This window comes from Antechinus flavipes, chromosome 2 (genome assembly GCF_016432865.1).
Source record: "Antechinus flavipes isolate AdamAnt ecotype Samford, QLD, Australia chromosome 2, AdamAnt_v2, whole genome shotgun sequence".
Classification (NCBI taxonomy): Eukaryota; Metazoa; Chordata; class Mammalia; order Dasyuromorphia; family Dasyuridae; genus Antechinus; species Antechinus flavipes.
Genome location: NC_067399.1, coordinates 612,205,339 through 612,220,275, shown reverse-complemented (window position 1 = coordinate 612,220,275; position 14,937 = coordinate 612,205,339). Strand labels below are relative to the sequence as shown.

General features: G+C 35.1%; 1 protein-coding gene across 2 annotated transcripts in view; it reads left to right on the top strand.

The window, feature by feature from the left end:
- The window catches only part of ALDH18A1 (aldehyde dehydrogenase 18 family member A1), a 56,868-nt gene that overhangs the window by 22,635 nt on the left and 19,296 nt on the right, over positions 1-14,937 (top strand). Inside the window, exons 6-11 of one of the 2 annotated variants that reach the window (XM_051981752.1) lie at positions 3,059-3,211; positions 3,775-3,865; positions 10,123-10,247; positions 11,869-12,013; positions 12,601-12,674; positions 14,662-14,755. In XM_051981752.1, the coding sequence (XP_051837712.1) occupies positions 3,059-3,211; positions 3,775-3,865; positions 10,123-10,247; positions 11,869-12,013; positions 12,601-12,674; positions 14,662-14,755 (682 nt within the window). Of the gene's footprint in view, positions 1-3,058; positions 3,218-3,774; positions 3,866-10,122; positions 10,248-11,868; positions 12,014-12,600; positions 12,675-14,661; positions 14,756-14,937 lie in introns of both variants that reach the window. The other variant, XM_051981751.1, reaches the window with a different exon arrangement.

Genomic DNA, 14,937 nt, shown 5'->3' with positions numbered 1-14,937 from the left:
CTTAAGTATTTAAATGCCTTCCATATGCTAGATGGTGAAGTTAAAAAGTTTTTAAAAGGCTATTTTCTCTATGTTTAGAGAGTTTGCAGTTTAAGGTCATGACACATGAACACAAATAGAGATATTCCATTGAAGTGCCTAGAAGTCAAAACAGAAAGGCGGAAATGAAGGATTTCATGTAAAGATGTAGATTAAGGTTTATTTCAGAGTTGTCACATGGTGCATACAAACACATATATATGAGAGAGGTCCAAAGATCAGGACAGGTCTAGCGATCCTGTTGGGGAAGTGTTCCAGACCATATGCATGAACTAAGACTAGAAAGATGGATTGGATCCAAATGGTGGAGAATCTCAAATGGCAGTTTGAGGAGTATATCTTTGAGACAGTGGGGAACCAATGAAGTCATATTAAGTTGCTAAAAAGCTTTTCTCTTCTGATGCCCACAGTTCCAGGGAACAACATGGAGTACATTTGCCACAAAACCTATTAAGCTGCTCTTCTTCCTTTCTGTTGCCTTTTGTATCTGTATCTTATCTCTCTTCTTTTTCTTTGGTTACTTTTTGTTTGTATTTCTGATTTTCCATGTTTCTCTCTTTGTTTGGTTTTGCCAATGTCCCATATTCTTCTTTGTCTCTCCTTTTCTTATTTAAGACTGTTAAAACATTAAGTATTTTGCCACTTTACCTGTTGTTTCTATTGTATAATGATACAAGTATTTCACCTTATTCACTAATCTTCTAGACAGCAGTTTATGGGCCTCTTGCTCATGCTACTTATTCAAGTTTTAATCTCCAAATGGACTTTAACATTTGTTTTGTGGCCCCTTATCTTCTCTAATCATCCTTTATAAAAGGCCTTTGTTTATAGCTTTCTGGGAATCTTAAGTACTTTTTTCCAATATGGAATATAGGCTATCTGGTCTGTAATTTACTTCTACAAGTTTGCCTTCCTTGTGAAGACAACTATATCATGTACTCATTTCCTATCTCCATGGGCTCTGTGATTTGTAGAATTTTTTCTCAGCTAACTTTTTTTTTCAGATTTTTGAAATTATTTTTAATAGTATTTTATTTTTTCAAATACATGCAAAGATAGTTTTCAACATTTACCTTTGCAAAACTTTGGTTTCTCCCTCTCTCTCCTTCTTGCCCTGCCCTCCCAAGACAGCAAGTTAATCTGATATAGGTTGGATATTCACAGTTCTTCCAACTATATTTCCATATTCATCATGCTGCACAAAAGGAAAAGAAAAGCAAGCAAACAGCAACAACAAAAAAGATGAAAATACTATGCTTTGATCCACATTCAGTCTCCACAGTTCTCTCTGAATGTAGATGGCACTTTTTTTTTTTTTATCACAAGTCTATTGGAATTCCCTCGAATCACCTCGCTGTTGAAAAGATCCAAATCCCTAAGTTGATCATCGCATAATCTTGTTATTATGTATAATATTCCCTTGGTTCTCTTCACCTTACTTAGCATCAGTTCATGTAAGTCTTTTCAGGCCTTTCTGAAATCAGTCTGCTCATTATTTCTTGTAGAACAATAATATTCCATTACTTTCATATATCACAACTTAGTCATTTGCCAGCTGATGAGCATCCACTGTTTCCAGTTCCTTGCACTACAAAAAGAGCTGCTACAAACTTTTTGCACATGTGTGTTCTTTTCCCTCTTTATGAGAGACACTTTTGGATCAAAGGATATGCACAATTTGAAAGCACTTTGGGCATAGTTCCAAATTATTCTCCAGAATGGTGGATCATTTCACAACTCCAACAATACATGAGCGAACTAGTTTTCCCAAAACCCTTCCAACATTAATCACTATTTCAGATAACATTTTTGGACAATTTTAGAATTATTTTTCCTTCATTCCCTTAAGAGTTTTTTTGTTTGTTTGTTTGGTTGGTTTTTTGTTTTTTTTTTTTGCTAATTTGATTCTTTACTATGCTTATTACCCCAAGACTTTTGTCTTCTCAGTTTTAGTCTTTTACCCCCTAGAACAGTCATGCCTTAGGAACAGCTTTGTTGCTTTTTATCCATGACATGGGTAGATACTGCATTTGACCACTCCACCCTACCTGTAACATTTTCCCATTCTTAACACTATAGACAATGGGAAGAAACATTTTCCTTAAATATCAGAAAAAAAAATAGCTGACATTAATGTAGCATTGAAAAAATTTTAAATTTCCTCTTATCTTCCTAAGAAAACCCTGTGAAATATGTAGCACAGGCAGAATCTCCATTTGGAGGAGTGGAATTAGACTTTTGATTTTATTTGAAAAGAATGTCCATGGCAAAAGCTTCTTCTGCAATGCATGAGCATCTACTGGAATCTTACAATTTTAGGCATTCCCTGGGACCTTGCTCAGGTTCACACAACCAGTTTCTGTAAGAGACAGGCCTTGCAGGCAGGTCCTCCAGGCTGTCAAGGTTCTCTTGGCTTCGTGATTGTTTTACTCCAAAGTATATAGAGGATGAGTTAAATGGGCGAGATAGGACCAGGATGATCTTGCAGGGAAAGCACATAATGAGTTAAAGATGAAGGAGGCTCTTAATAAATGTTGATTTGGTCCACTTGCTGCAAAATCTACTTGGAGAGTGAATTCAGTTGCTGTTTCAGGGAGTTTAGTTGTTGTTTATGAGTGGTCAGAGTTACTTAAACCCCAAAGTGGCCTTAGGATTGAGCAGGCTTCTGAAAGTAAGGGGTGGCATCCTATACTCCAGATAGTTTTTAAAGATGTTTTGATAACTATATTTCAGTATAGCAGTATAAATGGTTTCTTTCTCATCCTGTGGGTTTTATTTTATGCATTTAATAACATTTCTGAGAAGGAGGCCACAGGCTTCATCAGATTGTCACAGGAGTCTGCAATGCGGGAAAGGTTAAGAGCCCCCTCTGAACTGAGAGCCTCTTTGTCCTTTGTGGAGTACTAGAAGCCCCATTTACCATGTAGTTATCAGCTCGGTGATGGTACACATCTTCTTCATGTGTATTTAGCCCACGGTTCTCTGAGTCTTTCCTCTGACATTATTTATTTGTTCTTAGATTTTAGTGACCAACTTGGATTTTCACGATGAACAGAAACGCCGGAATCTCAATGGGACACTTCATGAACTGTTACGCATGAACATTGTCCCAATTGTCAACACAAATGATGCTGTTGTCCCCCCAGCTGAGCCCAATAGTGACTTGCAGGGGGTAAATGTGGGTAAAGTATTGCTGAGGGTGGAGCTTGTTGGAACTACTAATGCCTGTCTGCTGCATGTACTAACCACCCCAAGCCCTGAAAGCAGTGATGTGCATGAGGTGGGGAACTCCTCAGCCGGCTGAGTTGGCATGAACTCTTCAAATGAGAAAGGAGGGATGTCAGCGGGATCAAATGGCCTAAATTTCTAGGAATATGGCTCATTCATGTGGCATGGTACTCGGGAGGCCGCAGGGTTGTGGGACAGAAGCCTGGGGGTCGGGGAAGGGCCCTTGGGAGCATGCAGCTCAACCCCTCCCTTGCCAGAAGAGCAAACCAAGGCCCAGAGGTGCCTTGTTCAAAGACATTCAGGCAAGGCTTGGTGGAGGCAATAGTGGAAGACCAGGGCCTCTCCCTCTGGGTCTGATTCTCCTCTCATGAAGAATGGGAAGAGAAGACCACATAGCTGAGACTGCAGGGACTTTGGCTTTCTTTGTATGCTATCTGAGCCTTAATGCTTATCTAGGTCCATTCTTAGGCAGTATGATTCATTCGTGGCATTTTACCTGAATTCTAGGTCATAAGTGTTAAAGATAATGACAGTTTGGCTGCCCGTTTGGCTGTGGAAATGAAAACTGATCTCTTGATTGTGCTTTCAGATGTCGAAGGTATGTGGTGATATTTTTCCTTTCATCTGTGACCACATCCACTCCTCTGAGTATTGTTTAAGATCCCTTCTTGGTTTTGGAAGCTGGCCTTTCTCCATTTTTTTCTTCCTAGACTTTGGTACACCTACTTCCTGGCTGACTCTAGCTTTGTCCTCACTATAAAAAAAAAAAAAAAAATTCATTTGTTTTGAATTGACTCCCTTCCCCAACCATAGAAAAGACAAGAAAAACAAAGGCTATTAAAGTGTGTTTAGTTAAGCAGAATTAATTTGTGCATTAGCCATATGGGGGGGAGGGGAGAGGAGAAACAAAGGAAAGAGAAGAAAAATGCTTCAATCTGTACTTTGGATCCATCAATTCTCTTTCTGGAGATGGATGTTTCTTTACTTGTCCTGTGGAATTTGGCTAGTCATTAAGTTGATCAGAGTTATTGTATCAGTTCATACAAGTTCTCTCAAGTTTTTTTCCTTTATCCCCTTTATCATTTCTTACAGGAGAATAGTATTCTGTCATAGTCACATGCTATAATACTTGTTTAGCCATTCCCCAATGGATAAATACCTTTTAGTTTCAGAAGCTATAAATATTTTTGAATATATGGATTCTTTTCTTTTTTCTTTGATCTTTTTGGGATAAAAACCCAATACTATCACTGGGTCAAAGGGTATGCACAGTTTAATGGCTTTGGAGGCATATTTCCAAATTGCTTTCCAGAACATTGGACCAGTTCATAGCTTTACCAACAATACATTAGTGTATTTGTTTTCTTATAACCTTTCTAGCATTTGTCATTTTTCCCTTTCTGTCATGCTAACCAATCTGACAGATATAAAGCAGTACCTTAAAATTGTTTTAATTTGCTTTTCTCTATTAGTGTTTCAGAGCATTTTTTTTCATATGCCTATTAATTGCTTGGATTTTTTTCTCTAATTTCCTTGTTTATTGCTTGGAGAGGGGGTCAGAATCAGAATCAAAATGATTGACTCAGCAAATCTCACTCTACTCTATATCTTAGAAATGAGATCTTTATCAGAGAAACTTGGTACAAAGATTCTTTCACGTATCCTGCTTTTCTTCTGAACATAGCTGTATTAGTTTTTGTTTGTGCAAATCTTTTTTATGTAATTAAAATTATGCATTTTTTATTCTATGAATTTCTCTGTCTCTTGTTTGATCATGAACTCTTCCTTTAGCCATAAACCTGATAAGTAATTTCTTCCATGATCCACCATTTTGCTTATGCCATCTTTTGCCTAAATCATGTAACCATTTTAAGGCTTTCTTGACTTATAGTGTGAGATATCAGTTTCTGCTAGGCTATTTTCTAGTTATCCCAGTAGTTTTGTTGACTAGTGAGTTTTTACTCAATAGCTAAGACCTTTGGGTTTATCAAACACTAGATTTGCTGTGCTCATTTGCTTCTGAATGTTGTGTAATCTATACCATTGAGTGACAGCAATTTCTCATATAGTATCAAATTGTGATGGATTATACCTTTTTTAGTATAGTTTGAAATTTGGTATTAGTAGGCCCCCTTCTTTCACATTTTAAAATTTTCATTAATTCCCTTGATATTCTTGATCTTTTTGTTCCTCCAGATGGAATTTTTTTAATATTTTCTGGTTCTATGAAGTAGTTCTTTGGTAGTTTGATTGGTATGGCACCAAATAAATAAATGAATTTGGGGTACTCTTGTCATTTTTATTATATTGTCTTAGTCTACCTATGAGCACTTAGAATGGCATGTTTATAGATTATTTCTGTTAGTTTTTTAGTTGACTCTCTAGGGTTTTCTAAGTCAATGATTTCAAATTCAAATAGTAACCAGTCCCTGAGACCCACATATGGACTTAGAAAGCCACAAATAAACACTTTCTATTTTGTATTGTATTTTTATCTTATTAAAACTTCCCAATTATATTTTCATCTTGTTACTGTGTACTCTAGAGTGTTGTAGCAATGTGGTCTGGAAAAAGTAATAGTTTGGTTTCCTCTATCCTTTATTCCTTTAGTTTCTTTTTCTTAACTTACTGCCTGAAGCTAGCATTTGTAGTAAAATACTAAGTATTAATAGTGATAATGGACATCTTTGCTTTATCCTTGATCTTGTTGGAAAAAAAGCTTCTAGCTTAATCCCATTACAGATAATACTTATTCTTGGTTTATATGTACTATATATTTTAAGGAAAACTCCACTTATTTCTATGCTTTCTAGCATTTCAAACATGAATAGTAGTTGTATTTTGTCAAAAACATTATCTGCAGCTATTAAAATAACCATATGATTTGTCAATTTTATTATTAACATAGAGGTGTATGAACAACCCAGCATTCTTGGTATAAACCTAGCTTGATCATAGTATATATAATCTTTATTAAATGTTGCTATTAATACTTTATTAAAAATATTTTGTACCAATATTAAGTAGAAAAATTATAGTTTTCTTTCTCTTTTTCTTCTCCCTGGTTTAGGTGTCAGAACCATATTTATGTCATGAAAGGAATTTAGTAAGATCTCTTTTTTACCTTTATTAAGTATTATTCTGTTTTCTGTTCAGTTATTCTAGTCAAATTATGTTTTTGTAAATACTCATTTATTTCATTTAGATTGTCAGTTTTATTGGCCTAGTTAGATAAAATAAGCTCCTATAATTTCTTTTATTTTTTCTTCATTAATTTTGAATTTATCTTTTTCTTTTTTTTTTTTTTTAATACAATGTTCCTGTAATTTTCTTCTTTTTAAAATCAAACTTAGTGGTGTATATATTCTGTTAATTTTTATCCAAAACAATCTTCATACCTAGTTTTATTTATTAATTCAGTGATATTTTTACATTTAGTTTTGCCAGTCCTTTGATTTTCAAAATTTCAATTTTGGTATTCACTTAGGAGTTTTAAATTTGATGTTTTTCTAGGTTTTTAAAAAATTGCACGTCCAATTATTATGCTACTTATCTCTCATTGATGAAATGAAATGATTAGAGATCTACGTTTTCTGCTAAGTACTCTTTTGGCATCACCAATTTGTTGTCTCTGATGTTGTTATTTTTAATGTAATTATTGATTATATCATTTGTTTTTTGATTCAGCCATTCTTTAGTTTTATATTAGTTTCCAATTTTTTGAAATCTGTGCTTCAAAGGCCATTTGTGGAATATAATTTTCATTACATTGTGATTGGGAAAATTTAATTTTTAATAATTTAAAATTTTTAGTTTAAAATCCTGCATTTATTTATGAAATTTTTATGCTCTATTACATTGTTAGTTTGGGGTAAGGCACCTTATACATTTGAGAAAGAGGTGTATTTTCTTCTATTCCCTTTAACATTGTTCAGAAGTCTATCATATCTAACTTTTCTAAAATTCTATTCATCCAATTTCTTTCTTGATTATTTTATGATTAGATTCTTCTATAGCTGAGAAAAGTAAATTGAGATTCCCCCACTATTATGCTTTTATTATCTATTTCCTTTGGAACCTTTAAATTATTTTAAGAATTTAGATTGTATGCCATTTGATTCATCATGTATTCAGTATTGATTCATTGTCTGTAGTATCTTTTTAATAAAAGGTAGTTTTCATGTTTATATCTTTTCATTAGATCTGTTTTTGCTTTTACTTTGTCTGAAATATTTGCCACCCTTATCTTTATTTCAACTAAAGCATAATATATTTTGCCTATTTTTAAGTTTATAAGTATTTTTCTGTCAGTTTCTAATTCCTCCTATTGTCCTCTACCATTTTATGGGTGAGTTCATCCTTTGCCCATTGATAGTTATTATTCCCAACTGTATTTTCCTCCATCCAGTTTTTTTACATTCCTCTCTTTTCCCTTGTCCCCTTTAAGAGTATGTTTTGCTTCTGGCTACTTCCTCCTTTAATTTATTCTCACCCTTACTTCCTTCTGTTTTCCCTTAACCCTCTTCCTGTTGGCTAAGATGAATTACTGTATCCAACTATGTGTATAATCATCCCTCCTTGAATCAGTTCAGATGAGGGTAAGGTTCAAATGTTGCTGTTTCTCCCCTCCCCCCTTTACATAAATATTTTCTTGTGTACTCCATTTATTAATTTCCCCCATTTGTCCTCTTCCTGTCCCCTTTCTAGTAGAGCACTCCTCCTCCCCTTATAGTCTTTTAGATTTCTTATTTTTGTTTAATACCTTGTTATAATTCTCTTAAGCCCTACATTGGTATGTCAGATGTATTCAACCCTAGAATACTTGAAAGTTCTCAATTTTATTAAAGACCAATTCTTCACTTGTAAAATTATACTCAATTTTGATGGATGGGTTATTCTGCTTTTTGAATCTCCTGTTTTGGGCTCCACTCTCCTGTTCTGAACTTTGCAAGTTCTTCACCTGGGTTTGGGTCTCCTGTTTGTGTATGATTGAATTTCATTAGATTGCTACTGGACTCAGTTGCTGTTAGCTTGTTGAGAGGTTCTCTAGGTATAGAGCCACTGAATTGCTGATTCTCCTTCAACCTTAATCTCCTGACCTGCTTACCCCATTTGCTAGACTAAAGGCCATTTGCTAGACTAAAGAATCTCCATTCTGGCCATGGATGCAGAACCACATTTTATATTCTGTACTCAGCTAGGCCCTGAACTCACTTCTGATTCTTCCTTTTTCCCTGGATCTTTGACCCCTTACTGTGGGAGAGGATTAACATCCACAGCACATTAAAGAGTTATGAGCCAGCTAATCAGGAGAGAAGATTATCTGCTCCAGGTAATGGTCAGAGGAGTTTGAGGGCCATTTCTTCTCATTGCAATTTGATAAATTAGAGCACGTGTAAAATATGAAGATTTCCCAACTTTAAATTAGAGATAGCCTGGAAAAGAATTAATTTCAGTTATTTAGTCAAATATTTATTGTACATCAATTATGGAAGGCACTGTATTAGACAGCATTTGATAATGATTAAAGAATAAACTGAGGTTATTGCTAGATTATTAAGCTAGTTGATAAAATGTGTGAGGAATAGGGAATAAATGGTAAGGTAGACAGATCTGATTCTAGGAGACAAATTTGTTCAGTCACTAATAGTTTAAATTGACCTCTAGATTTTTGGAACATTTTAATGCCTTCTGTATACTATCAAGGTCAAACCCCAATCCCTTAACATTATCCTTTCATTTGATCTTCACTACAAGCCGGGAAAGTAGATATTGTTATTATTCTCACTTTACAGGCAGGGAAATGAGGCAAAAAGAGTTTGTTCAAAATCAGACAAATAGTCCCATTTAAATCAAGGTCTTTCAGACCTCAGGCCAGAAGAACCATTGAGTCATGCTGCTTGGGTGCAGCCTTCTCTCTGGGATCTACCACAGGTTTAGCATATACATTTCATCAGGTGGATTGGAGCCCGAGGGAGCTGAGGGCATTAGTATAATAATGGGTACCTAGAGATCTGAGCCCTGGAGTCAGGAGGACCTGAGTCATCTCCAGCTCAGACACTAGCTGTGGGACTGGGCAAGCCATTTCACCTTGTTTGCCTCTGTTTCCTTATCTGTAAAAATGAGCTGGAGAAAGAAATGGCCAAAATATCTATTGTCTACGACAAGAAAACCTCAAATGGGGTTGTGACTGAAAGCACTCGTGCAATAACAACAATCATCAGAAAGCTTTTGATGACAATTTTCCACATAATTAAGGCACATAAACAACATCACTGTTAACACATAAGCATAAAAAGTGCATGTCAGGAGACCCGAGTTCTGGTGTTGGTCTTGAAAGACTTTTAATTAGATATACTTTTTTTTTTTTTAATACATAAGTTCTGCTTCATTTGAGATGTTGGGGACTTTATCCTTTTGGATGTTTTGGTGAGATGTGAGGTTTGGGGTGAGTTAATGATTGCATGTTAGCATTTTTACTCTGCTTAGTAGTGTATAAAAATAATGCAGAACTCTTCAGGATTTCTTAGTGACAGCAGTCAATTTATCTTGTGATGTTAGAAAACTGAAATGTATTTGTTTTTGTTTTTTTAATATATGAGTTTATTAAACTATCCTATTTTGTAAGCCCTGATAATATTCTAACAAATAATTTGATTTTGTTTTTTGAATTGGGTGTATTTCAAAGAACTGATTTTTCTGTTCTTCCATCATTGCTGGAATTGTTGTGAATCTTAGTTAAGAGGTCAATGAGAAAGTTTTCTTGGATGCATGAGAGTGCATTGATTTGTGTCCTATTTTCCTGTCTTTCTTCTATAGAATATGACCCAATGGACTTTACAATCTTCATTTCAGGTCTTTTTGATAGTCCTCCAGGATCAGATGACTCCAAACTCATTGATATTTTTTACCCTGGAGACCAGCAATCTGTGACATTTGGAACCAAGTCAAGAGTAGGACTAGGTGGCATGGAAGCCAAGGTAGGAAGAGAATTGGCTCTTATTAAATTATAAAATAAAATTGTTTTTAAAAACTTTAAAATGTCTAATGTCTTTAATTCACAAAAATGATTACTTTATATTGGATGCTTCAACTATCTTTTTAAAGTCTTAGAGATGGCTAACTCCTTGAGTTTTTACTATGTACCATAACAAGATGAGTTATTTCATTAAGTTAATGAAATGATCATCACCATTTGTAGTATTTTAGATTTTCTACATTTTATTCAAAGAAGAGAATCTCTCTCTACTCCATTTTGCATATAAAGATCTAAAAATTATGAAGTAATCCTATCAAGTAAATGAAACATTAAAAAATATTCTTGTTAACTACTTCTAAGCCTTCTGAAGTATTGGTTGCAACCTCATGAACCCACTGAAGCTGCTCATTCCTAAATTACTGGTGATCTCTTAATTGTCACATCTGCTGGCTTCTTTTCAATCCTTGTATTTCTTGATTTTTCTGAAGCATTGACATTATTGATCACCATCTCCTGAAAACTCTCTACTCCCTAGGTTTTTGTGATTCTAACACTTAGCTTATGATGTGTGCTAAGGAGGTATACCTTAAGGCTCTCTCTTTTCTTTAAATATTTTCACTTGACTTCATAGTCTCCCTTGAATTCAGTGGTTACCTCTGGGCTCTTGATCCCCAAACCTGTGCATGCAGTTTTGGTTTCTCTCTTAAGGACTACATCATTACCTGCTTTTTGGACATTTCAGATTCAGGATCTCATCATAAGTATCTTAGACTCAGCTTGACTATAATAAAACTCAGTTTCCTTTCTCTCTAACTCACCTATACTCACACTCTAAACTTCTGTGTATCTTCAGGGCACAACCATCCTTCCAGACCCCCACACTAACAACCTTCATGTCATCATTCATACCTTATTCTCACGCTGCATGGCTAGTTGTGCACCATTTCTCGTTTCTGCTAGTACAGCATCTCTCATATCCATTCCCCTTTATCCACTTATGTAGCTGCCAGCTTATTTCCATCCCATAACTTCAATTATTGCAGTAGTTCTTTGCTCATTCTCCCTGTCTCTGGACTCTTTTCACTCCACTTTGTTCTCCATGAAATTACCAAAGTGGTTCTTTCCTAAAGTGACAGTCCAATGAAGTCAATCCCACTTCTGTTCCACTCAATTAATTCTACTGGCTCTTCCTTAACCTTTACAATGAAATAGAAACTTGCCTGTTGGTCATTTAAAACTCTTCACAACCAAGACCTCTTTCTGCCTCCCCAGCTAATAAAGTCACTGATTTGTAAAGTCACTAAAAAAAATCACAGTTATGAACTTACCTTCAAATCTTGAATGACAAAATTTTCCTTCAGTTCAGTTCATAATATATTATATGGTATCATATTAATTTTTGCTGTTTGTGTATTTCTTTGTGAATGTTGTGTTTTTAATAATATTGTGTGTGTGTGTTTCCAAAAATGTATGTCTGACTTTCAAAGTGTAAATTCTTTAAATAAGGATTTCTTTTGTTTCTCCATGGCACCAAGAATAAACAGTGCCAAAAATTGCTGGTTGGTTGGCTTACTGAACCCTGACAAGTTATAGATCTCTTATATAGATATTTCTTTTATTAGGTGAAGGCTGCCCTTTGGGCTCTCCAAGGTGGAACCTCTGTTGTGATTGCTAATGGAACCCATCCTAAGGTCTCAGGCCATGTCATTACTGACATTGTAGAGGGAAAAAAAGTTGGCACTTTCTTTTCAGAGGTGAAACCTGCAGGTAAGTAGAAATTTGTGAAATCATATAACTTTTGAGTAAATAAATAGCTGACATCCACCTGAATAGTCCATGAGCCTAGAAAAAAGAATTTAAGCTTTGAAAGTTTCTTGAGGTGAGAAAATGAATTTACTTGATTTTTTAAAATATTAAACAATTTACGTTCAGTTTCTGAAAATTGTTGGCAAAATCATATACCTCAGTAAATTTTCATTCTACATACTTTTTTGTCAACCCACCAAATGTCAGTAGTCCTTCCTAATTCCATCTTCTGTTCTACTCTGCTCAGCAGTACTTCCTGTTTTTTCTAGCTAAGTGTTAGAAAAATAAAGCACCTGATTAAGTCCAAATAGAACATATAGAAGAGGCACAAATTGTACATCAAATGCATTTAATTCCTGGCAATTTATGGCCACATTTATTTTAGTCATCGAGTTCATCTATAATTCCCTTATTCCAGAAAATATATTAGAATGATCCCAAGATGCCAAATGAAAAAAGGCCTAAGCTACCCTTCATCTTCTGAGGATTAAGACCACTGGAAAGAATGTTAACCTAAAGATGACCCTGTCTTTTAAATTTATGTGCAGGTCCAACTGTCGAACAGCAGGGGGACATGGCTCGATCTGGAGGAAGGACTTTGGCTACTTTGATGCCTGAGCAGGTGAGCCAGCTTTTCCATGTTTTTTTTTTTTTTTTTTTGTTTGTTTTTTTTAAGAGAAATGGGGATTCTGGCAGGCCTGGACTTTCTAATTCTCCCATATTAGCTTGTGGCTCCTCAGCCAACTCCACATTTCTCCTTACTGCTGGCTCAATGTTTCCTGCTACATAGTTTTGGTCTGAGTTTGCCTTTCTTGGTTTGCATTCTAAGAGGGCCATCAGAGCAGAGTGGATAGTGGGGCTTAGAACCATGAAGACCCGGATCAAAGTCTTGTCTCTTACACATTTTGACTGTGTGATGCTGGGCAAGTGACTTAACCTTTCAATGCTGGAGATAACTTGCCTCAGACTACAAATACCAGAGGAAATGTTTGCATTGGGAGAAGAAATTTCTTCCTATGATTGCTGCTTATACCAGTAACACATCACATATCTAGGTCATTGCCCTTTCTCGGATTTGCCCTGTCATTATCTTTTTTTGATAAGCTATTCTTGTACTGTTTTCCTTTAAAGATGAAAGCCTAGTATCCTTTCGATCATATAGTCATTTTGTGGGGGGGAGATGAATTCATAAAGAGAAATTAAGAAATATTCCACTTAGTTTGAAGATTTACTTATTGTGTCACTATAGAGCACATAGACAATTGTCTGTCTGTTCCAATGCAGCACATCAGTAAGTAGTTATTGATGGTCTACTAAAAGCCATGCAAGCTTGCTGGGGAAGTTGGCACAGTGTAACTTGGTGGCATCAGGGGCAAAGAGAAAGTCCAAGAAGGACTTAGTTGGTTTCTAGGAGACTGTCAGATAATGCCTTGAGGAATGATATGTTTCAGTCACTCCACAGAAATACTATAGCCTAGGAAAAAGAATGAGGATTTGGAGAACAATGGAATTAGGAAAAAGAAAGGGGGGGATTGAACCTTTTCTCTGACAAGTGATTTAAAGTTCTCTACATATTTGAGAAATGAACCCTTATTAGAGATGCTTGCTATAAAGATTGTTTCTCAGTTTTTTGCTTTACTTTTAATCTTGATTGCATTGGTTTTGTTTATACAAATCTTCTTTAATATATTCAAAATTATCCATTTTGTGTTTTGTGATGTTCTAGCTCTTGTTCCTGAATTTTTCACCTTCTCATAGGTCTAACAGACTATTCCTTATTTTCCTAATTTGCTCATGGTGTCACCCTTTATATCTAAAAATATTATATCTAAAAATCATGCATTTTATTTTGAATTTATCTTGGTATATCTTGTGTGAGATGTTGGTATATTCCAAGTTTGTGTGCTGTTGTTTTCCAATATTCTCTGTAATTTTTGTCCAATAGTGAGTTTTTACCACACAAACTAGAATCTTTGGGTTTATCAGACAACTAAATTACTTTTGTCATTGTCTACTGTGTCTTGTGTACCAAATGTATTCTACTGATCCACCACTCTATATCATTTTGATGATTACCATTTTAATAATATGATCTGAGATTTGTATTATTGCTAAGCCACCTTCCTTTGCATTTGCTTTCCATTAATTCCCTTGATTTTCTTGACCTTTTGTTCTTCCAGATGAATTGTTATTTTTCTAGTTCTGTCAGATAATTTTTTTGTATTTTGATTGGTATGACCTTGTATAGATAATCTAGCTAGCCTTTTTAATTTTAAAAGATATGTTTCATGTTGGTTGTGTAGGCTCTATGCTTAGGTATGGCATTTGTGTGATTTGTACAGCCTACATTTTGTTGCATTTACTCAATAAACATTTAATAAAGAAAATAGGGAAAGGAATAAGAGAAGAAAAATTGACAGGTTAAAAAATGAGAAAATGAGAAGAAAAAATGAATGACATTAGGACTTGTTGCCAAAGACTGTCAAAACATCACTTTAGGAATAGGATATGTATCTCATGTTGGTAATGTGAATAGTGCATTCTTTATCTCACTTAAGGTACTTTGCTTTTGTTTCTAACTTTCAAACTCCTCCTGCCTTTCCCCCCAGAGAGCAGAGATTATCTACCATCTTGCTGATCTCCTGACTGACCAGCGGGAAGAGATCCTGTTGGCCAACAAGAAAGACTTGGAAGAGGCAGAGGGTAAAGATAACCCCATTCCCTGAAAATCTGTTGCTTAGTAGGTGTAATGAGTTTTTTCTCCCTGATGGTATTCTTTCCAAGAGAGGCAGGTCTGTTATGGCAGATATCATATTAAGTAAAGGAAAAAAGATACTTTTAAAAGAAACTTAGGGAAAAAGTATTTCTGTCTATTTGGATAGAGA